Source organism: Oncorhynchus masou, chromosome 1, assembly GCF_036934945.1.
Source record: "Oncorhynchus masou masou isolate Uvic2021 chromosome 1, UVic_Omas_1.1, whole genome shotgun sequence".
In the NCBI taxonomy this organism is placed as follows: Eukaryota; Metazoa; Chordata; class Actinopteri; order Salmoniformes; family Salmonidae; genus Oncorhynchus; species Oncorhynchus masou.
In genome coordinates this window covers 24,508,047-24,533,060 of record NC_088212.1, presented here as the reverse complement: position 1 = coordinate 24,533,060, position 25,014 = coordinate 24,508,047, and the positions used below count along the sequence as shown (strand labels likewise).

Genomic DNA, 25,014 nt, shown 5'->3' with positions numbered 1-25,014 from the left:
CTTCTCAAACCCCAAACCACAGCCTGGTCTGCTTTGTCTGTTTCGCAAGCGTTCCCGGAAGTCTCGCGATGTTACGCCTCTTGGTTTAGAAACTCTGTGGTTGACCTAATGATGTTGACTTGGGCTTGGTGTGTAGTTGATCTGGCTGGGAAGAGTGATCCCCTATGGGAGGGTTGTTACATGAGTAATGTATGTTGGCTGTGTCTGTGTTGTGATGTGTGTGTGTGGCTCTGTTCCAGGTGGGAGACTCACCTGGGGCTTCGATAAGCTGCTTGTAGATTCCCAGGAATGCAGACTCTGCCTCCTTACTGCGCTTGTTCAGAGCAACCACCTAGAGAGAACAGGACAGGACACAGCCGTCAGGGTGACACTCAGGCATCAATACTACACCTGTGCTGAATGGACATTTATTGACCCATACACACCGCCAATCTACATTTAAATGCATTCTACACTGTTTTGACATATGAAGTAAACAGCCAGCATATAAAGTAATTGTGCAAATGAGACAGACAGAAACAAAGCCACAATGATCTATCTGTAGAAGTTAATCCCCAACATGACATTCTGATGGGGTTTGTGTGCTGAATTATGTGAACAAGGTTCTGAGGTAATACTGCAAGCTGATATTTGGCCTCTTAAACCCCAACGTTGCAGTGTGTAGTGAGGTGACATTTGTCCTGTTAAAACGCAGGTGCTGGTGTGCTCTATGAGGCATGTCAGCGTCTGTGACCTCCATCACACCGGCACCCAGACCCTCCTGCTATTCTCCACTCCACGGGTGATGCAAACCAATTAACAATTCATTAGGAGGGACAAAGAAGGGAATTAGGCGCCACCTGGCCCCATGGAGAGGGCACCTGCCCTGGTAGATATATGGGTTACAGTCCTCACAGCTCCTATAATACACCAGCAGCCCTGTGGTCGGAGGATGTCATTGGCTGAAAGTCTTATAGATGTAGGATCTTAATTTGATTACTCTTTTGTTGCTGAGAGGAAGGAAATGCAAACTTGTAGAGCATTTGAGTTTTAAAAAAACTCTTAAAGTTTTTTATTTCCACATGGAAATTTCAGACCTAATTTGCCCCCTACGAAAAATGTAATCAACCCCTACAAAAATGTTTATGAATTACAAACCACTTTTCCTGTTGCTGCAGGATTCTTTTCCTGCTGTAGCAAACATGCTCAAATTAAGATCGTACATCTGTAGTTTAGCAACTCTGAAATATTACATCAGCTCCACTTCAAATGTCCCTCCAGTCCAAGAGCATAGTGAAAGCTAATTATTTCCATCTATTGTCTATAGAATTCCTGTCAGTGTTATAGTTTTGATCTGATCAGACACAATGACTTCTGTTGAAGGGGCCAAGTGTTTGGTTATGTCTGAGACGTTCTTTAATGGTCCATCTTCAGCTCAACAATAGTATTGTGGAACACTGAGTGAAAACACTTATGAGAATGGTGGAGAAACTGTTTAGAGGCTTATAAATAACAACTGTGGAAAACAGAGAGAGAGACAAAGAGCCCTTGATTTACTGGAAATGGCTTGTGTCCTCCCTGGAGAGGCAAAACGACAGCATCATGTTTAAAGAAATATCATAAAGATCCAACAAATCCCTCCCATCACTCCCACTCCGAGTTCATGGAAAAGCTGGAGCCCAATCAATACAGATGTAATAGTCTGCAGCTCTCAGCCGACTCCTCTACTCTCTCTCTCTCTCTCTCCCCTCTCTTTCCTCTGCGTTGTTGGTTCAGCAAATAGCCTTCACACGTATAAAATAAGTGGCCTCTCTATACAAAACATGTATACATGCATATGTGTGACTGACTCCAAAATCCCAAAACAATCCAAAATCCAAATTACGAAATGTAGTGTGCTGTGTGTGCCTGTAAACCGATCCACCCTCAGTAAAGAAGAACCGGTAGATATTAACATTATTCACATATGTATAGGCTACTTGCCAGCTGTTTCTAAATGTCAAATGCCCTTTGTCTCCCTGTCAATGAGATGCATTAACAAAGAAGAAGGCTACTGTCCCATTGTGAATGATGCCATGGTGAGCTCATTGACTGTCAACTGTGTCAATGCATTGACGAATCCATCAAACAGGGCCCTGAACTGCAAATGTAAAAAGCACAGGACCTGGGAATGCAACAAGCTCCATTTTCCTGGCCCTTCATCATCCTTTAACGAGAGAACATGGAGATTACCTCCACAATCACACCATTAACCTGTCTGCAGCTGCTAGAGTAGACATCTATCACATGCCTGATGCCTCCTCACGTGAGCACACTCGGTATGCGTAACCCTCTCCCCTTACGCATGCTGCCACTACCATCAAATCAAATGTTATTTGTCACATGCACCAAATACAACAGGTGTAGACCTTGCAGTGAAATACTTACTTACAAGCCCTTTAACCAACAATGCAGTTCAAGAAAATACCCCCCCAAAAAAGTAAGAGATAAGAATAACAAAGAATTAAAGAGCAGCAGTAAATAACAATAGTGGGGATATATACTTGGGGTAACCAGTACAGAGTCAAAATGCACAGGCACCGGTGTCGAGGCAATTGAGGTAATATGTACATGTAGGTAGAGTTAAAGTAATAATAACAGAGAGCAGCGTAGGGGGGGGGGGGGGTCTTAGGAGTCTTATGCTTGGGGGTAGAAGCTGTTGAGAAACGTCTTTGACCTTTTTATTTCACCTTTATTTAACCAGGTAGGCTAGTTGAGAACAGGTCCTCATTTGCAACTGCGACCTGGCCAAGATAGAGCAAAGCAATGTGACACAGACAACAACAGAGTTACACATGGATGAAACAATAAACAAGCCAATAACACAATAAACAAATCAATGACATAGTAGAAAAAGGAAAGTCCATATACAGTGTGTGCAAAAGGCATGGAGGAGGTAGGCAATAAATAGGCCATAGGAGCGAATAGTTACAATTTAGCAGATTAACACTGGAGTGATAAATGAGCAGATGATGATGTGTAAGTAGAGATACTGGTGTGCAAATAGGCAAAAAGGAAATAAAATAAAAACAGTATGAGGAAGAAGTAGATAGATTGGGTGGGCTATTTACAGATGGACTATGTACAGCTGCAGCGATCGGTTAGCTGCTCAGATAGTTGAGGTTTAAAGTTGGTGAGGGAAATAAATGTCTCCAACTTCAGCGATTGAGGTGTTGGCTTTGGGGATGATCAGTGAGATATACCTGCTGGGACATGTGCTACGGGTGGGTGTTGTTATCGTGACCAGTGAACTAAGATAAGGGGGAGCTTTACCTAGCATAGACTTATAGATGACCTGAAGCCAGTGGGTCTGGAGACAAATATGTAGCGAGGGCCAGCATATTAGAGCATACAGGTCGCAGTGGTGGTGCTTTAGTAACAAAACGGATGGCACTGTGATGGCAAACTGGATGCAGTCTGAGTAGAGTGTTGGAAGCTATTTTGTAGATGACATCGCCGAAGTCGAGGATCGGTAGGATAGTCAGTTTTACTAGGGTAAGTTTGGCAGCGTGAGTGAAGGATGTTTTTTTGCAAAATAGAAAGCCGATTCTAGATTAGATTTTTGATTGGAGATGTTTAATAGGAGTCTGGAAGGAGAGTTTACAGTCTAGCCAAGACACCTAGGTATTTATAGTTGTCCACATATTCTAGGTCGGAACCGTCCAGGGTGGTGATATTAGTCGGGCTGGCGGGTGCGGGCAGCGAACGGTTGAAAAGCATGTATTTGGTTTTACTAGCGTTTAAGAGCAGTTGGAGGCCACGGAGGGAGGGTTGTGTGGCATTGAAGCTCGTTTGAAGTTTAGTTAGCACAGTGTCCAAGGAAGGGCCAGAACTATATACAGAATGGTGTCGTCTGTGTAGAGGTGGATCAGGGAATGGCCCGCAGTAAGAGCGACATCATTGATATATACAGAGAAAAGAGTCAGCCCGAGAATTGAACCCTGTGGTACCCCCATAGAAACTGCCAGAGGTCCGGACAACATGCCCTCCGATTTGACACACTGAACTCTGCGGCAGCTTTCCAATCTTTAGGGATCTCGGACAATACGAAAGAGAGGTTGAACAGGCTGGTAATAGGGGTTGCAACAATGGCGGCGGAGAGTTTTAGAAAGAGAGGGTCCAGATTGTCTAGCCCAGCTGATTTGTACAGGTCCAGATTTTGCAGCTCTTTCAGAACATCTGCTATCTGGATTTGAGTGAAGGAGAAGCTGGGGAGGCTTGGGTGTGTAGCTGCGAGGGGGTGGGGGGGGAGCTGTTGGCCGGGGTTGGAGGAGCCAGGAGGAAGGCATGGCCTGCCATTGAGAAATGCTTATTGAAATGTTCGATTATCATGGATTTATCAGTGGTCACCGTGTTACTTAGCCTCAGTGCAGTGGGCAGCTGGGAGGAGGTGCTCTTGTTCTTCGTGGACTTTACAGTGTCCCAAAACGTTTTGTAGTTCGAGCTACAGGATGCAAATTTCTGCTTGAAAAAGCTAGCCTTTGCTTTCCTGACTGACTGTGTGTATTGGTTCCTTGAAAAGTTGCATATCGTGGGGACTATTGGATGCTATTGCAGTCCACCACAGGATGTTTTTGTGCTGGTCAAGGGCAGTCAGGTCTGGAGTGAACCAAGGGCTATATCTGTTCTTAGTTCTGCATTTTTTGAATGGAGCATGCTTATCTAAGATGGTGAGGAAATTACTTTTAAAGAATGACCAGGCATCCTCGACTGACGGGATGAGGTCAATATCCTTCCAGGATACCCGGGCCAGGCTGATTAGGAAGGCCTGTTCGCAGAAGTGTTTTAGGGAGCGTTTGTCAGTGATGAGGGGTGGTCGTTTGACCGCGGACCCAGACTTGGCACTCCGGTACTGCTTGCCGTGCGGTAGCAGAGAGAACAGTCTATGACTAGCGTGGCTGGAGTCTTTGACAATTTTTAGGGCCTTCCTCTGACAACGTCTGGTATAGAGGTCCTGGATGGCAGGAAGCTTGGCCCCAGTGATGTACTGGGCCGTACACACTACTCTTTGTACTGCCTTGCGGTTGGAGGCCGAGCAGTTGCCATACCAGGGAGTGATGCAACCTGTCAAGATGCTCTCGATGGTGCAGCTGTAAAACCTTGTGAGGATCTGAGGACCCATGCCAAATCTTTTCAGTCTCCTGAGGGGAATAGGTTTCATTGTGCCCTCTTCATGAAGGTCTTAGTGTGCTTGGACCATGTTAGTTTGTTGGTGATATGGACGCCAAGGAACTTGAAGCTCACAACCTGGTCCACTACAGCCCTGTCGATGAGAATGCGGGCGTGCTCTGTCCTCCTTTTCCTGTAGTCCACAATCATCTTCTTTGTCTTGATCACGCTGAGGGAGAGGTTGTTATCCTTGCACCACATTGTCAGGTCTCTGACCTCCTCCCTATAGGCTGTCTTATCGTTGTCGGTGATCAGGCCTACCACTGTTGTGTCATCAGCGAACTTAATGATGGTGTTGGAGTCGTGCCTGGCAGTGCAGTCATGAGTGAACAGGGAGTACAGAAAGGGACTGAGCACGCACCCCTGAGGGGCCCCCCGTGTTGAGGATCAGCGTGGCGGATGTGTTGTTACCTACCCTTACCGCCTGGGGGTGGCTCATCAGGAAGTCCAGGATCCAGTTGCAGAGGGAGTCATTTAGTCTCAGGGTCCTTAGCTTAGTGATGAGCTTTGAGGGCACTATGGTGTTGAACGCTGAGCTGTAGTCAATGAAAAGCATTCTCACATAGGTGTTCCTGTTATTCAGGTGTGAAAGGGAAGTGAGGAGTGTAATAAAGATTGCATCATCTGTGGATCTGTTGGGGCGGTCTAGGGTTTCTGGGATAGTGGTGTTGATGTGAGCCATGACAAGCATTTCAAAGTATTTTATTGCTACAGATGTGAGTGCTACGGGTTGGTAGTCATTTAACAGGTTACCTTAGTGTTCTTGGGCACAGGGACTATGGTGGTCTGCTTGGAACATGTTGGTATTACAGACTCGGACAGGGAGAGGTTGAAAATGTCAGTGAAGACACTTGCCAGTTGGTCAGCGCATGCTCGGAGTACACGTCCTGGTAATCCGTCTGGCCCTGCGGCCTTGTGTGAATGTTGCCCTGTTTAAAGGTCTTACTTACATCGGCTGCGGAGAGCGTGATCACACAGTTGTCCGGAACAGCTGATGCTCTCATGCATGTTTCATCAAAGCACCTCAGAGATGTGGTGTTTAATGTCTGATCTGAGGGACTCTTCCACTCATTTAGCAGACACTCTTATCCAGAGTGACATACAGAAGCTATTAGGGTTAAGTGACTTGCTCACGGGCACGTCGACCGATTTTTCAACTCGTCAGCTCGGGGATTCCAACCAGCGGCCATCAGTTACTGGCCCAGGTGCTCTTAGCTACTAGGTTACCTGCTGCATACATAACCTATGCTATACCTCTCCATTGTGTATGTTTCAATATGTATAGTAGTATGATACAATGTATCTAAATGTACAGTGCATTCGGAAAGTATTCAGACCCCTTGACTTTTTCCGCATTTTGTTACGTTACAGCCTTATTCTAAAATGTATATATTTTTTTTACATTTCCTCATCAATCCACACACAATACCCCATGATGACAAAGCAACAGGTTTTTATACATTTTTGCAAATGTATTAAAAATAAAAACTGAAATATCACATTTACATAAGTATTCAGACCATTTACTCTTTGTACTTTGTTGAAGCACCTTTGGCAGTGATTACAGCATCGAGTCTTCTAGGGTATGGACACTACAAGCTTGGCACACCTGTATTTGGGGAGTTTCTCCCATTCTTCTCTGCAGATCCTCTCAAGCTCTGTCAGGTTGGATGGGGAGCGTCGCTGCACAGCTATTTTCAAGTCTCTCCAGAGATGTTCAAATCGGGTTCGGGATCTGGTTGGGCCACTCAAGGCCATTGAGACTTATCCTGAAGCCACTCCTGCGATGTCTTGGCTGTGTGCTTAGGGTCGTTGTCCTGTTGGAAGGTGAACCTTGTCTCCAGTCTGAGGTCCTGAGTGCTCTAGAGTAGGATCTCTCTCAAGGATCTCTCTGTACTTTGCTCAGTTCATATTTTCCCTTGATTCTGACTAGTCTCCCAGTCCCTGCCACTGAAAAACATCCCCACGCATGATGCTTCCACCATCATGCTTCACCATAGGGATGGTGCCAGTTTTCCGCAGTTTTTTGGCAAACAAGCCAAAGAGTTCAATCTTGGTTTCAACAGACCAGAGAATCTTATTTCTCATGGTCTGAGAGTCCTTTAGGTGCCTTTTGGCAAACTCAGTGGGCTGTCATGTGCCTTTTACTGAGGAGTGGTTTCCATCTGGCCACTCTACCATAAAGGCCTGATTGGTGGAGTGCTGCAGAGATGGTTGTCCTATGGCTTCTCTGAAAGGGATGTGATGAAGGTTAACTTTACAAGCAGTAAACAAACACCCAGTGCAGAGAGAGAGCGAGACAGTGAGAAAGCAAGAGAGAATGAAAGCGAGAGAGCGAGAAAGTGAAAGCGAGAGAGCAAGAGAGAGAGAGAGAGAGACACTACGGAAAAAGAAGGAACAGCACATCAGAAATCAGCTCAATGTAATTGAAGAATCCATAGACTAACCACTTCTGGGAAAATTGGAAAACACTAAACAAACAACAACACGAAGATTTATCTATCCAAAATAGAGATGTTTGGATAAATCACTTCTCCAATCGTTTTGGACTGTATAACAAAAAACAAATACATGATCAAATACAAATCTTAGAATCAACTATTAAAGACTACCAGAAGGGGCCTCACATGTGGCACAGCGGTCTAAGGCACTCCGTCGCCATGCTTGAGGCATCACTAAACACCCAGGTTCGATCCCAGGATGTGTTACAGCCTACTTTGACTGGGAGACCCATGATCGTCCGGTTTAGGGGAGGGTTTGGCCGGCCGGGATTTCCATGTCCCATTGCTTTTTAGCGACTCCATGTGGCTGGCCAGGCACCTGCAAGATGACTTGGTCGCCAGCTGGACAGTGTTTCCTCCGACACAATGGTGCAGCTGGCTTCCGAGTTAAGCGAGCAGTGTGTCAAAAGCAGTGTGGCTTGGCAGGATCGTGTTTCGGAGGACGCATGGCTCACAACCGTCGCCTCTCCTGTGACCATGGGGAGTTGCAGCGATAGGACAAGACTGTAACTACCAATTGCAGAGAAGAAGGGGTAAAAGTACAAGCAAACAAAAAAGACTACCAGAACTCACTGGATTCTCCAATTACATTGAATGAACTACAGGACAATCCATAAAAGTGGAAACAAATTTGACCTCAATAACTACTGTGGGATATGTGTCAACAGCAACCTTGGGAAAATCTTCTGCATTAACAGCAGACTCATACATTTCCTCAGTTAAAACATTGTACTGAGCAAATGTCAAATTGGCTTTTTACCAAATTACCGTACAACAGACCACGTATTCACCATGCACACCCTAATTGACAAACAAAGAAATCAAAACAAAGGCAAAGTCTTCTCATGCTTTGTTGATTTAAAAAAACTTTTGGCTCAATGTGGCATGATTTAGTGTACAACGTAGAACACCAAATAATGTTTGCAGAGCAGATTTAGACCGTTACCTGCTAATTATGAAAATCCAGAAAAGAGCCATTAAATTATACAACCACCCAAAAGGAAGAGATTCTCAAACCTTCCATAACAAAGCCATCACCTACAAAGAGATTAACCTGGAGAAGTCCCCTAAGCAAGTTGGTGCTGGGGCTCTTTTTGCATACACAAACAGACCCCACAGAGCCCCAGGACAGCAACACAATTAGACCCAACCAAAACATGAGAAAACAAAAATATAATTATTTCCAATGTGTCAAGTAATTAACAAAAAAAACAAGCCAACTAGAATGCTATTTGGCCCTAAACAGAGAGAACACAGTGGCAAAATACCTGACCACTGTGACTGACCCAAACTTAAGGAAAGCTTTGACTATGTACATACTCAGTGAGCATAGCCTTGCTATTGAGAAAGGCAGCCGTAGACAGACATGGCTCTCAAGATAAAACAGGCTGTGTGCCCACTGCCCACAAAATGAGGTGGAAACTGAGCTGCACTTCCTAACCTCCTGCGAAATGTTTGACCATATTAGGGATGCATATCTCCCTCAGATTACACAGACCCACAAAGAATTTGAAAAAATAAACTCAATTTTGATAAACTCCCATATCTATTGGGTGAAATACCACAGTGTGCCATCACCGCAGCAAGATTTGTGACCTGTTGCCACAAGGGCAACCAGTGAAAAACAAACACCATTGTAAATACAACCCTTATTTATGTTTATTTACCTTATGTACTTTAACTATTTGCACATAATATGACATTTGAAATATGCTCTTTCTAATTCTCTTTCTTTCTCTCTCTCTCGGAGGACCTGAGCCCTCGGACCATGCCCCAGGATTACCTGACATGATGACTCCTTGCTGTCCCCAGTCCACCTGGCCGTGCTGCTGCTCCAGTTTCAACTGTTCTGCCTTATTATTATTCGACCATGCTGGTCATTTATGAACATTTGAACATCTTGGCCATGTTCTGTTATAATCTCCACCCGGCACAGCCAGAAGAGGACTGGCCACCCCACATAGCCTGGTTCCTCTCTAGGTTTCTTCCTAGGTTTTGGCCTTTCTAGGGAGTTTTTCCTTACCACCGTGCTTCTACACCTGCATTGCTTGCTGTTTGGGGTTTTAGGCTGGGTTTCTGTACAGCACTTTGAGATATCAGCTGATGTACGAAGGGCTATATAAATACATTTGATTTTTGAAATATCTTTATTCTTTTGGAACGTTTGTGAGTGTAAAGTTACCTGTTCATTTTTTATTTATTTTCTATTTCACTTGCTTTGGTAATGTAAACATGTTTCCCATGCCAACAAAGCCCGTAAATTGAATTGAGAAAGAAAGAGAGAGAGTGAATACGAGAACGAGATAGCAAGAGGGAGAGAGAGAGAGAGAGAGGGAGAGAGAGATAGAGAGAGAGAGAGAGAAAAGCTAGAGAAAGAGAGAGACAGAGAGCGGGGAAACCTGTTAGAAGTGGACCATAATTCTTCACAGAGGATCAGTCCGTGTGGGCAGGCAACTGCTGCGGTCTCTGGGATAGCACTGCTGGGAAATTCTTACTGAGGCCTAGGAGGATACTTATAGTGGAACACATGGTCGATGTGTGAGTCTCTGTGCATGTGCGTGTGTGTGTGCAAGCATGCGAGAAGAGACAAACAAGTCATTGCAAAAAGATGAGTGTAAGATAAAGAAGTGGAGGGAAGAGAGACAGAGACAGGCAGTGAACTACAGACAAAGATAGAGAGAGCGAAAGACAGGTTCCCATAAAGACTGCAATTAGCAATTATGCAGTCATCAATTACAATTATCACAACTGGTGATTATGCAATTATCACTCTAAAGCATATTTTTTCCCCCTCAGCCTTACCGGCTTGCCACCTCCTGTGATTTGGGTGTTTGAGGACGGGGTGTGATGATGCAGGTGATTAGAATGTGTGAGGGCGGTGGGGGTGTCTGTCTGTCTGTCTGTCTGTCTGTCTGTCTGTCTGTCTGTCTGTCTACACGTTTGTGTGTGCGTACATGTGTGTGTTGGTAAGATTATTGCTGCTGGTGGGTGAGAGAAGCAGTGTGTATATAAGGGACAGGGACTGTATGGTTGCCTCAATCCCAGAGGCCTCTAAATTACCTGTCATCTGCACATGATGCAAAGGTCAGCGCACAATCATGGCAGTTGGTCTTTTGTACTGATCTGTGTTGCTCACTGAGACCCAGCACAGCCCAGGAGCTGACAGTGTCACCACAGCCCCAGTCAGCCTTTATACCTATTAAAACAACACACTGGGAATTCCACCGCAACATAATGCAGCAAGTCACAGGACTGTGGGGTGAGACAGGGATGGGTTGTCCTTCACCCATTCTTTGGGTGACGAGAGTGAGAGCTATAAGTAAATATGGCTACTGCTACAATGCTGGTGAAGCTACAACCACTGTCATCCGTGCTTGTTTTTCCTTGAGTGTTTAGAGAAGAGAGAAGGGATGAACTGGTGTTGAGTGACAGATGAGTGGGTAGAGGAGAGGGACATCACACTGTCATACACACCCACACTGGTTCAAGTTGCTTAAAGGAGGGGGAGAACACAAACACACACAGACAGTCACACAGACAGACGTGCGCGCACACACACACACACACACACACACTTCTGTATTTGCAGGGCATTTATTCTGGATGACACCCCTCTCTGAGTGGTGGAATGGTGGCTGAGGATGAGGTTGAGGCTGAGTCCGTCTCCAGGTGCCCAGTGAGAGGAGCAGTCGGTGGCCTGACACACATCCAGTCCCCAAGTCAATTCCAATCAGCAGCTCCTGTCACTCCTCCTGTTACGCTCCCAGCACACAGACGCTCCCTGCACACAGACGCCAGCACACAGACGCTGACCAGACCAGACTCATCCATTCAACCTGACCACAATATTATCCTAACATCTAAGGTCATTTTGTGATGTTCTGCGGTCACAATGATCTTTGAGCCAATCAATATCATTAATCTAACTAATCAATAACAAACAAATCAATAATTTCAATCTAAACAATCAATACCAAACCAAGCAATAACTCTAACCAATCAATTATAAAGAAATCAATCATCTCAATCAATACATTCAATCCAATCAAACAACAAAGGGAATAAATCAATAAAAGGGGATGGACACTACATTTGTGAAAAAGAACTATAGTAGCTATAGTACAAAGACCGACACACACAGAGATTTAGACAGAGACATGAGAGAGAGAGAGAGAGAGAGAGAGAGAAAAATGACGCGGGCAGAGCGGTGAGCAGATCTCCAGCAAGTCAAGGTAGAGTAGAGTAATCCTGATGGACATGGCATGGTGAGCTCCGTGTGAGACCGAACAGTGTGAGGCATTAAACTCAGATCAAAGCCCTATTTGGCTCTGCCATCCTGCAGGAGTCTAGTAGGCTCGGTCCCACCACCACCTCCATCACCACCACCACCACGGAACAGACAGACAGAGCCAGCCAGCAGCTCCACCCACCCACACGACAAAACCCAACATAAACCTCTGCTTAACACCTCAAAGTCAGAAGAAAGTCAAGACAGAGATAGACGGAGTAAGACAAATAAAGGAAAATAACTCTTCTGTGAAAGTCTTTGTAGTTCAAAAGACAGGATCCTTTATTTTTGAGACATGAGATTCTAAATGTTTGAAGTGCTGAGTGACATAAAAGGTTGGAAAACGTGTGTCTGCTGAAGAGGAGTCACAAATCTATAGTGACGTGACAGGAGAGAGTAGGATGTACCAAGAACGGGGCAGCAGGATAGCCTAGTGGTTAGAGCATTTGGACTAGTAACCGAAAGTTTGCAAGTTCGAATCCCCGAGCTGACAAGATACAAAGCTGTTGTTCTGCCCCTGAACAAGGCAGTTAACCCACTAGGCCGTCATTGAAAATAAGAATTTGTTCTTAACTGACTAGCCTAGTTCAATAAAAGGTAAACAAATGGAGCTATAGGGAGGTGGAGTGTATCATATGACATTTCGTTAGGACAGGGACATTGCAGCATTGCCAGAGAATACTGTGGGGAAGAAAAGAGTGGAGAGGTGTGAGGGACTACTCCCATTCCTAGACGGCCCCATGGACAAAGCCACAGCAGAGGAGAAGGCATGGGTATGCCAGCTTGAGGCCAATAGTGGAGCATGGCACATGCTTGGCAGCGGGAGGCACAGCAGCATATCTCCCCCTTCGACATACAAAGACAATGTACCTCTCCACCTGGCCTACACCATGTCAAGGTGAGACAGTGTGGGCGAGACAGAGAGAGAGAGTGTTCTTGATGGATAGTGTTCTCAAGCCACCTCTCCTTTCTCTCCCTCTCAGAAGGCTGGTGACTTTCCAGTGAAGCAATTATCATTGCAGAATGCATAATAGCCTAATTAATTACAGGTGTCAGCCTTTGTTTCACTATAGAGGAACATCATGCCAAACCTGCATCAAATGTATTGGGAGCGTAGATGTTATTACGGGGGTAGTGAAATGCTTATGTTTCTAGCTCCAGCAGTGCAGTAATACCTGACAGTGCAGTAATACACAATACATACAAATCCCCAAAATTAAAAGGAATGAAGAAATATATAAAACATTAGAATAAGCAATGTCAGTTTGGAATATAAATATACACAGTGTACAAAACATTAAGAACACCTTCGTAATATCACAAATCCTCAACTGGCAGCTTCATTAAATAGTACCCTCAAAATACCAGTCTCAACGTCAACAGTGAAGAGGCGACTCCGGGATGTTGGCCTTCTAGGCAGAGTTGCAAAGAAAAAGCAATATCTCAGACTGGCCAATAAAAATAAACGATTAAGATGGGCAAAAGAAGACAGACACTGGACAGAGGAACTCTGCCTAGAAGGCCAGCATCCCGGAGGCGCCTCTTCACTGTTGACGTTGAGACTGGTGTTTTGCGAATACTATTTAATGAAGCTGCCAGTTGAGGACTTGTGAGACGTCTGTTTCTCAAACTAGACACTCTAATGTACTTGTCCTCTTGCTCAGTTATGCACCGGGACCTCCCACTCCTCTTCCTATTCTGGTTAGAGCCCGTTTGCACTGTTCTGTGAAGGGAGTAGTACACAGTGTTGTACGAGATCTTCAGTTTCTTGGCAATTTCTCGCATTGAAAAGCCTTCATTTCTCAGAACAAGAATAGAGCCAGTTTGCACTTCAGAGGGTAGTGCGTATGGCCCAGTACATCACTGGGGCTAAGCTGCCTGCCATCCAGGACCTCTACACCAGGCGGTGTCAGAGGAGGCCCCTAAAAATTGTCAAAGACCCCAGCCATAGACGGTTCTCTCTACTACCACATGGCAAGCGGTACCGGAGTGCCAAGTCTAGGACAAAAAGGCTTCTCAACAGTTTTTACCCCCAAGCCATAAGACTCCTGAACAGGTAATCAAATGGCTACCCAGACTATTTGCATTCTGTGCCCCCCCAAACCCTTTATTTTACGCTGCTGCTACTCTCCGTTTATCATATAAGCATAGTAACTTTAACTATACATTCATGTAAGTACTATCTCAATTGGGCCGACCAACCAGTGCTCCCTCACATTGACTAACTGGGCTATCTGCATTGTGTCCCACCACCCGCCAACCCCTCTTTTACACTACTGCTACCCTCTGTTCATCATGCAGTCACTTTAACCATAACTACATGTACATACTACCTCAAAATCAACCTGAAGGGTCTGTATGTAGCCTCACAACTTTTATAGCCTCGCTACTTTTATAGCCCGTCTTTTTACTGTTGTTTTATTTCTTTACTTACCTATTGTTCACCTAACACCTTTTTTGAACTATTAGTTAGACACTGTAAGTAAGCATTTCACTGTAAGGTCTACCTACACCTGTTGTATTCGGCGCACGTGACAAATAAACTTTGATTTGACTGATGAATTTCAGAATAAAGATCTTTCTTTCTGGACATTTTGAGCCTGTAATCGAATCCACAAATGCTGATGCTCCAGATACTCAACAAGTCTAAGGGAGGCTAGTTTTATTGCTTCTTTCACTTCTTGGCACACCCATCCCTTTAGCGGGATCATTTGTGTCAGCATCCGCTGAATTGCACAGCGCCAAATTCAAATTAAATGACTAAAAATATTAAATTTTCATGAAATCACAAGTGCAATATAGCAAAACACAGCTTAGCTTGTTGTTAATCCACCTGGTGTGTCGGATTTCAAAAAAGCTTTACAGCGAAAGCTATCCAAGCGTTTATGTTAGGACATCTCTCTCAGCAGACAAAACATTACAAACATCTAGCAGCAAAGTAGAATGAATTTTCTGAGTTTCGTGACCAATCAAATGAATCGCTTACCTTTGGTGATCTTCGGATGTTTGCACTCACGAGACTCCCAGTTACACAATACATGTTCCTTTTGTTCGATAAAGATTATTTTTATATCCAAAAACCTCCATTTGGTTGGCGCGTTTTGTTCAGAAATCCACTGGCTTGTGCAGGTCATGACGGGCAGATGAAAATTCCAAATAGTATCCATAAAGTTCGTAGAAACATGTCAAACGTTTTTATAATCAATCCTCAGGTTGTTTTTACAATAAATTATCGATATTATGTCAATCGGACCGTAGCTTTTTCAATAGGAGAGAGATTGAGAAAATGTCTGCTCCAAGCTGTTGCACATGCAAAACTCTGCTGGGACCCAGCCATCCACCGACGCGATGTGATCGTTCTTGCTCATTTTTCAGAATAAAAGGCTGAAACTATGTCTAAAGACTGTTCACACCATGTGTAGCCCATAGGGAAAGGAATCTGGTTGTTATCCCTTTAAATGGAGGGAAGGCATGCAATGGAACAGGGAGCTTTCAAAATAAGAAGCACTTCCTGGTTGGTTTTTCCTCAGGTTTTTGCCTGCAATATCAGGTTATGTTATACTCACAGACAATATTTGGACCATTTTGGAAACTTTAGAGTGTTTTCTATCCTAATCTGACAATTATATGCATATTCTAGCGTCTGGGCCTGAGAAAAAGGCAGTTTCATTTGGGTACGTTTTTCATCCAAACATCAAAATACTGCCCCCTGCACTCAACAGGTTAATCAGAACAACAGTTTTCAGCTGTGCTAACATAATTGCAAAAGGGTTTTCTAATGATCAATTAGCCCTTTCAAATTATAAATTTGGATTAGCTGACACAACGTGCCATTGAAACACAGGAGTGATGGTTGCTGATAATGGGCCTCTGTACGCCTATGTAGATATTCCATTAAAAAACAAAATCTGCTGTTACCAGCTACAATAGTCATTTACAACATTAACAATGTCTACATTGTATTTCTGACAAATGTTCTTTCAAAAACAAGGACATTTCTAAGTGACCCCAAACTTTTGAACGGTAGTGTACATATGAAGTGGGTAAAACAGTATGTAAACATTATTAAAGTGACCCGTGTTCAATCTATAAGGTGCAGGGTTGAATACCGGGTGGTAGCCGGCTAGTAACAGTGACTAAAGATCCGGGCAGGGTACAGGGCGGTAGCCCGACTAGTGGTGACTATTGAATAGTCTAATGGCCTGGAGATAAGCTGTTTATCAGTCTCTCAGTCCCAGCTTTGATGCACCTGTACTGTCTCCACCTTCTAGATGGTAGCTGGGTGAACAGGCTGTGGCTCGGGTGGCTGAGGTCCTTGATGATCTTCTTGGCCTTCCTGTGACACCGGGTGCTGTAGATGTCCTGAAGGGCAGACAGCGTGCCCCTGGTGATAAGTTGGGCAGATCGCACCACCCTCTGGAGAGCCCTGTGGTTGCGGACGGTGCAGTTGCCGTATCAGGCGGTGATACAGCCCGACCGGATGCTCAAAAGAGAGCATCTGATGAACGAGTGCTGAATGGGGGTTCAGAGGCACAGCTGACAGAGATGAAACCAAATGCTTGCTGCTTACAGTAAACAGTAAGGACAATGGAAAGCACAACTCTAAACAGCCATCATCTGATGCCAAGTGTCTGTAGACAGATTGGTGACATTGAATTCAGGCCTTTTGTGTTCCAAAACGGTTTGTAATAGTGACCAACTTGAAAGAAGAAAGGACGACAACTATCAGCTGTCAGTAGTGATGTCCACTGGGGGAGATAGGTCTTAATTCAGCATGTGAACAAAATGACTACTTCCTATGAACAGGGCTATTTATGACAGCACCATCAGCAATGAAACAGTCCCTTCCCTTCCCCACTGGTATGATATATAATTTGTCCTGTCAGATTTTTCTCTTTCACCTATTGTTTTTCGAGGATGCCGGAAAACAGGCAATTGCAGAACACAAACAAAACAAATAACCGGGACCGTAGAGTAGAGCAGTGAATGATAGGGCTGTAAGGAGAGGGAGACAGCACAAACTCATCTCATTCTCATCCCCAGCTAAACATACCAGGACACATATGTGTGTGTCAGGGGTCAAGGGGGTGGTGGTTGTTGAGAAGGTTTATAATCCCTCCACAGCGCCCCAGGCAGCAAGGGCTTATTGTAGAGTACAGTGACTCTAATAGGAGGCGGAGCTGCAGTTGTATGCTGCTCTCTGCTCCCATTGTGAGAAGAGTTTTACATAATTAATGACTGTTGTTTCCCAGGTAGTCGCCCTGCAAATTCACTCCAGACTCGGCTGCCACCGTCGCCGGTTTCACTGAGAATGAGCGACACTGGAACAGACAGGTTACATTACAGGCATAAACAAGGCAATTTTGTACAGTGTCTTAAGACATTAACGTGAGCTGTTCAGAGACATGATTCAAGTTACTTCAGAGAAATACTGGGAGAGAGAGAGAGAGCTTTTCTCTGTCTTGTAACCTACAGAGGATTTGAGGATGATGCTACTGAAGCCTGTGCTTGTGTGTATCAAATATGCTGTTAATATAGACCTAGATCGAGTCTATTCAAGGAAACCAAATGTATGATCATTCATACAGACTACTGAACATGAATGTTCATTTAAGAATGTGTGTGTTGGAGCCCATGTTCCTATCAGACAGGCAGGCAGACAGGCAGTATGGGCCAGCCAGGCCAACAGGCAAGTTACCACTGCTGGGAGCCAGTCCAGCTCTATATTGGTGCATGTTAAATTAAACATTACTGCTCTCGCCCCACTACTCATTATTCATTTGTAATAACCTTTAAGGCTTTTTGATGTCATACATATTTTACAGAGAGATATCACTCCCTTTCACAGTGAGCATGGAGCTCTGTGGGCCTGTCAATGACAGATCACTGTTGGCTCCGTGAAGGTGTGCCATCATACACTATAATTAGAATCAGTTAAGGACAAATAGCAATATTCACAAGGTGTGTATGTGCATGTAAGGGTGCTTCTCAACACTATATATTGGAGAAAATTAGATGACAAAATATTACAATGTTAGAGTGACACTTTAAAAGAAAACGTTATATAGTGCACTGCTTTCAGAGGTGAGCCAAGATTCTCCCAAAAAACTGGAGTAACTGTCATATCAGTACATAAAGCCTTTTAGCAGCTGACCTGAGGATCATTTAGAGGCTTGAGAGCCCAGTTTGTGGCAGTCCATTTCAGCAGCGTAAATCAGCAGTCTGGTGGTGGGGGGGCACAATAACACACACTCCCTCTCTCTCTCTGTGAGAGGGCTGGCCATGGCTCGCCCCTCCCTCCCGAACGGCCATGGCTCGCCCCTCCCTCCCGGACGGCCATGGCTCGCCCCTCCCTCCCTGGACGACCATGGCTCGCCCCTCCCTCCCGGACGGCCATGGCTCGCCCCTCCCTCCCGGACGGCCATGGCTCGCCCCTCCCTCCTAAATGGGACCTCTTGCATGCCAAAAGCCCATGCGCCCCAGTGCCAAGACTGTTCTAAAAGCTGTAAAACAAAATGGGCTCTGCCAGAAGTTTGGTGTCATGACTGTAATGAGCAGCTTATTTGTCTGATCTCTCATGTTACAGGTCAAAAGTGGTTCAGATCTGGGGTTAATGTTGGGCACATGGGATGAGTGTCACACTGAAAATAAGGAGAAATCAGCCCTTACTGAGGAATACTGAGCTACAGAGGATAGAAGGTTAATCATATTGTTCAAAATGAGTTTCTAATAAGCATGTGAGCATAATGAAAAATATACACTGTTTAGGCTACAGGAGATCCATCATGAATTGAATCTAATAAAGCAACCTTTCAGGAAGCTTTATACCAGAGTTTCCTGACTGAGCTCCTACTGGCTGTCATGGGTTACGTAAGCCTCCGTATGCTCAGTGTAGGACAACTCCACCCGGGGTATAAATAAAGCAACCAGACGCACGGCTGCAGCCACTGTGATTTGGGGAGGTTTCCACACGGGATGTCATAGTTCTGCAGCGCTAGCTAGCCCAACTGATATTTCAGGCTCTGCCTCATTAGAAAGAGAGGAAGCATCCTCCATGAGTGGAAAACCAGCCTTTACAAAAAAAGTTTAATTAGTGAAGACTGGTGGAAGAGAAATGCACATTTGCCTCCTGCCCACAGCCTCATGGGCGAAATGTAATGGTAATCTTCTAGAGATGGCTTCAGGAAGCAAACACCACACACACAAAGAGTAAGTATTGTATCCATGGCCAGGCTTGATAGGCAGTGTCCGTGGACATCACAGTCACACACACTCCACCAGGCTGGGGTCTCCAGCCCCGTCCAACAGGGGCACCATCAGACAATGCCTGCAATTACACCCCAACCCTCCAGCCCCATCTTTCACAACAAACAAGGAAAATTATGAAAGAAAAGTGGAGGAGAGGGCAGATTGAGAATACACATGTGTATGTGCCCATGAGGGAGTGTGTATGAGCATGTGTGTGTCTAAAGCATGTATTAAAGGGAGCCTGTAAAAGCCTGCTCCCAGATGCTGGCTAATTTAGTTGGGGAATAGCTGGCTGTCCTTCAGGTGAAGGGACAGAGATTGGTCTCAATATGAGATCATAAAAAAGACATCACAGAATCTCACAGCACCTCCAGCCGTTCTTCATGGGTCTCGCTAGACAACACACACACACACATCCATGTACGCACACAAATGACATTGACAAAGACAGAATAGTGTGCATACAGCACACCAGTTCACGCCACACACTGAATCAGTTATTGTGCTTTAATGCTCTGTGTCTCTGACAGAGTGGATAACCTAGGCCATCTGTAAAGAGTGATACATGGCCAAGCCCCTGTACCAGTGTGTCCTCCCTTTCCATCCAGATCCAGTTGACTCCCCCAGTCCTCCATCACTCTCCCAGTGTCAGTGGCAGGGCCCCGACATCAGCAGCTGTTCCCCTTGGCTGTCCCAGCAGCCCCTCTCCAGCTTGGGCCCATCAGGCTGAAGGAGCGAGAACTCACACTACTCCATGGAGACCCAATTAAAAGGGACGGAACTCGGCAATAGAAGCAGAATCACAGGGAGATGCAGAGTTGCGGCTTTAATTGAAGATGTGTTTTTACGCTCTTGCACTCTCTTTCACTCGCTCTTCTTCAGGCCACCATTGCCACTTTACTTCTCTCTGATGAAACCGAGGGATGAAGGGAAGAGACACACAGGGGAGCTACAGTGGGGAGTTGAACACACACATATCTGTTTGTGGGAAAGACAAAGAGCTCTGTGGTACCCGGGTTTGGGAGATGCAATCGTAAAAAGTACCATCAGAATAGTGCAAATGGATCTGTAAGAATCACATTAGACAGCATGTAGAAGGAAAAAAACCTTTTAATTAAAACTATACATGGGTTGCTTTTCTCTTAATGCACATTTGTCTACCTCTGCAGTAGAGTTCCTTCCATGTTAATTAGTACTGTAGTTAATCCGAAATTGAAGAGACCCAAACTGTCAGGTCACATTGTAAACAATAGGACCCAACGGTAGTCTGTGGGACATTTTGAGCTGCTCTCTCTCCTAGCTAAATGTTCCCTAGATACTAATTGGCCTAATTTACGCAGGTCTTTCTTCAAATTGCCAGTTTCTTTATAGTTTTATATATTAGCCCTGACAAGTGTCAGCAGAACTCCACATTTGCTTTATAGGGAAAGCAAAAATGAAAATAAATGACTTAACCCCTTGAATTATATTGATTAAGTAAAGACGGTAGCATTGTGAAGTCTACAGTACCTTCATGGGATATTAAACATCATTTGAAAGGAGAATAAAAGTTCAAGCACTTAGCCAGCTGCAAAGTGAGCCCAACTTCTCTCCTTTACATTATTTAAGATATGCTCCATCATTTTATCAATCTATCGATCTCCCACCAGAAAGATGAAAATGGAAAAATAATGAGACCGATGAATGCTGTGTAAAGAACATCAATGTGTGAAATGTAATTATCTGTGCTGAAAAAGTGTTGGCTGTTTTCTAAAACAAGCAGTTAATATTTTTCCCTCTCTGCATATTTTAATTACCAGATCAATCAAACTACATACAGCGGTGCTTTCACAAGTCTAAATGAAAAACAATAGATTTACTTTAAAGTCTTAGCTTCTTTTGAAGTCTAAATTAAAATTTCAGGTACCTTTAGGAGTGCCTTCTTCAGAAAAGTTGTGATATTTAATTAGTGTGTTTAGATTCTGCTGAAATTAAACTTCACAGCCCAACATAATGTGAAATGAAAACTACAGGATACAGACTTCTGCAGGGGAACAGACAAACAGAATTAAAATCTCTTCAACACCACATGGGAGGACCTCGTCTTCTGACAGCAGCCCATGTTCTGTATGTGACTACGCTGCAACTGGTTTGATCTCTAGCTGTGTATCTGTGGTAGCTGTAAGAAGATTTGCTCTCCGTCTCTGACTGCATCTGCGTCTGTGACTGACTGGGTCTTGGGCTCAGTGGCTGTGTAGCACTGACTTTGGTCCTGAAATCACAGCATCACGTCGCGGAATTGGCGGAGCAGCTCCCCTGTTCTGCCTTTTCTTCCTCACACGGGGTTTTCCTGGTTGTACAAGTGCTGACGTTTATTTCTCCTGGCATGTCCTCGCCGGAACAGAGCCACCGATTTCACACATTTTTATTGGCTAATTCGACTGTGCTCTTGCCAGCAGCGGAGAGGGAGCCAGCTAGGAGTCAGAACATCCCAAGAACACAACTGCTTTACTCTGCTTTGCTCTCAGACTGGGATCCCTTGGGGAGCCTAATGCCTGTCTCATAACAAGTCAATTGACCATTTCAGGCTGGAGCTGGGGCTGGAGTTAGGTGTCTCAGAGACTGCCTGTTAGATGAGAGGAGAGAGTTACTGTGGTTCTTTCAAAGATTGCCTGTTTATCAAGGGGTGAGTAAAGGAGTCTGAGGAGTGGCTGTTAAGGTAGTGGGAGGTTTACAGAGAATGGATGTATGGGCAGTCGGATGCCCAATAACAGCAGCACATCACCGTCGTCAAACATGGCTAACATTTGCACAGCAGCACTACTCAGATATGAAGTCTCTTGGCTCAGAGGTTAGTGCTGTCAGGACTGTGGAAATGAAACCTAGCACCGCAGAGGACAATGTGCTAAAACTCATCAATTCCACATGGCTAGAGAGGCAAGTGCCTATTTATAACATCACGCCTCTCTCTCTTTACCTGGTGTGCATCCCTATATCTAAACACGCTCCCATAATGATGAATGTCTCCAACTGGGATGTGCAGACAGGGCATCAGTCAGTACAGGAAAACAAACACACCGAAACACAACCACATCCCAACGCGTCCTCACACACAACCCTGAGACGTGTAATGAGACTAACGCTGGGAGTCTGATGGAGGATGAGGGATTCCAGCCCAAACACAACCCAGTCAAAACATCAGTCAAGATGGATGAGACAAGTCTGGAACAGTCATATAGCTTTGTGTATTCACTCTGGGTTTAATCTTCTGTGACATGTCCCGACTCCCTTGTCTCTGTGTATGGACTTCAAATTAGCAGAGCAGCAGCACTAATTGTGACCAGTGTCAAAGGCAGCAGCAGAGAGAGAAGACTGTTCCGCAGGACAGACTACATGGGCAGCAGGGTAGCCTAGTGATTACAGCGTTGGACGAGTAGCTGAAAGGTTGCAAGTTCGAATCCCTGAGCTGACAAGGTACAAATCTGTCATTCTGCCCCTGAACAGGCAGTTAACCCACTGTTCCTAGGCTGTCATTGAAAATAAGAATTTGTTCTTAACTGACTTGCCTAGTAAAATAAAGGTAAAAAAAAATGGATGAACTGGGCTGAGGGACATTATGTTATTGTGTCTAACCCAATAACCTCTGGTAAATAAATGTGATTTGACTGAATAACGTGTTCTCTTACTCTACCAGCTACTGTAATGTAGCTATACTAATGATGTTAATAAAAAAGCAAAGAGACAAAACAAATACAGTACAGTATGTCCTTAATCGGAGCACTATTGCTGCCTCGGGTAGGGGGCCTTAAATGTGAGCTCCTATTGGTGCAGAGAAACCCCACACTCTCCCCAATGTAGATGACACAAGTGATAAACCAGGAGACAGGGAAAGAAAGAGAGGGGGGAGAGAGATAGCAAGAGGGAGAGAGGCGAGAGAGTGTCACTGGTTTACATGGCCCCTGCCGTCCATTATATTCCCAACAATAGGTTGGAGGTGTGGTGTGTGCTGTTCATACCTAATGGCCTGGAGTTCCTGTATGGGCCTAGGCTGACTGGCTCAATGAGCCTGAGACAGACAGCAGACAGAGACAGCATTAGAACCACCTCAGCAGCTCAGCACACAGGCATGACAATAGACACGGTTGAGAGGGATAGACCCAGCAACACAGACTTGGAGTGAGTCAGATCCAGAGATATCTCGTATCTCACAGCTACATCTTAATGCAGATGTTCTGGAGATATGTGAATGTGGAATTTTAGTGAGGGGAGTTTCTAGGTATCAAATTGTGCTGTACTGTACTTAGTGACAGCTTCAACACTGTTCCAAACCTCACCTTTACAGACAACTGCATTGAGATGAGGAGTCTACGAACCAATCCAAACCCACCGACCCATGATACCCATCTGATCAGCCTATATGCACCTAATAACCAACCAATTTAGTCCATAATGAAGATCTGTCTTCATTGAGTCGTTAAAGTGGGAGCATCACCACTGTATTTCACAAACGGCACAGTCCCTCATCTATGAAAGTGCCATAGGGCCCCACTGACAATTAGACAAGGAAAAGCTTTATGACCGTTAGACTCACCGCCGCGGCGCTCTTGCCACCGGCAGGACAGCCAGGAGCTTTTTTGTGTAGAAAAGTAATTATGAAGCCTCTCGTAATGACAAGGAGGAAACCAGTGTCATAACACACACCGCCTTTTATCACAGTGCCATAATGAACCATCATTCTTTACTCTTTGATTCATTCCACTATTCATAACATATTTAGACCTTCAAGACAAATTATAATTTCCTTCAGGAATTAATCAAAAACAGGAAGGACTGGTGTCCTCTCGATGGATGATCAAAGACTGTGTGTCTACCTAGCTAGCGGCAATGCTGCCCGCTCTGCTCTGTATGGGTTCAGGCTCTGGGCTCAGGGTTCATGGGCAGGTCTGCAACAGGGGACTGATAGACTGGTGTCTCTGCAGGACATTAGTTTCATATCAGCTGATACATTCAGTACTTCCGAAGTCTACCGTGATTGGAAAGCATTGAAATGTACATACATAGCATGATTATTAATGGAGCTTGAATTAAAACCACATCTACACTGAACAAAAATATAAACTTAACATGTAGTGTTGGTCCCACGTTTTCTGAGCCGAAAATAAAAGATCCCCACATTTTTCCATACGCACAAAAAGCTTATTTCTCTAAAATGTTGTGCACAAATTTGTTTACATCCCTGTTAGTGAGCATTTCTCCTTTGCCAAGATAATCCATCCACCTAACATGTGTGGCTTATCAAGAAGCTGACAGCAGGAATGCTGACTGCAGGCATGTCCACCAGACCTGTTGCCAGAGAATTGAATGTTCATTGCTCTACCATAAGTCGCCTCCAACGCCATTTTAGAGAATTTGGCAGTACATCCAACCGGCCTCACAACCGCAGACTACGTGTAACTAAGCCAGTCCAGGACCTCCACATCCGGCTTCTTCACCTGCGGGACCGTCTGAGACATGCCACCCGGACAACTGATGAAACTGTGGGTTTGCACAACCAAATCATTTCTGCACAGAAACCATCTCAGGGAAGCTCATCTGCATACTCATCGTCCTCATCAGCGTCTTGACCTGACTGCAGTTCGGCCTCGTAACCAACTTTAGTGGGAAAATGTGCACAGAGATACCACGACGAGATGCTGATGCCCATTGTCGTGCCATTCATCTGCCGTCATCACCTCATGTTTCAGCATGATAATGCACGGCCCCATGTCGCAAGGACCTGTACACAACTCCTGGAAGCTGAACATGTCCCAG

The 25,014-nt window shown here is 44.9% G+C and overlaps 1 protein-coding gene across 1 annotated transcript in view; it reads right to left on the bottom strand.

Moving 5' to 3' along the window:
• The window catches only part of LOC135539932 (homeobox protein cut-like 2), a 124,884-nt gene that overhangs the window by 39,691 nt on the left and 60,179 nt on the right, over positions 1–25,014 (bottom strand). Inside the window, exon 4 of the mRNA XM_064966211.1 lies at positions 253–331. Coding sequence (XP_064822283.1) covers positions 253–331 — 79 coding nt within the window. The remainder of the gene's footprint in view (positions 1–252; positions 332–25,014) is intronic.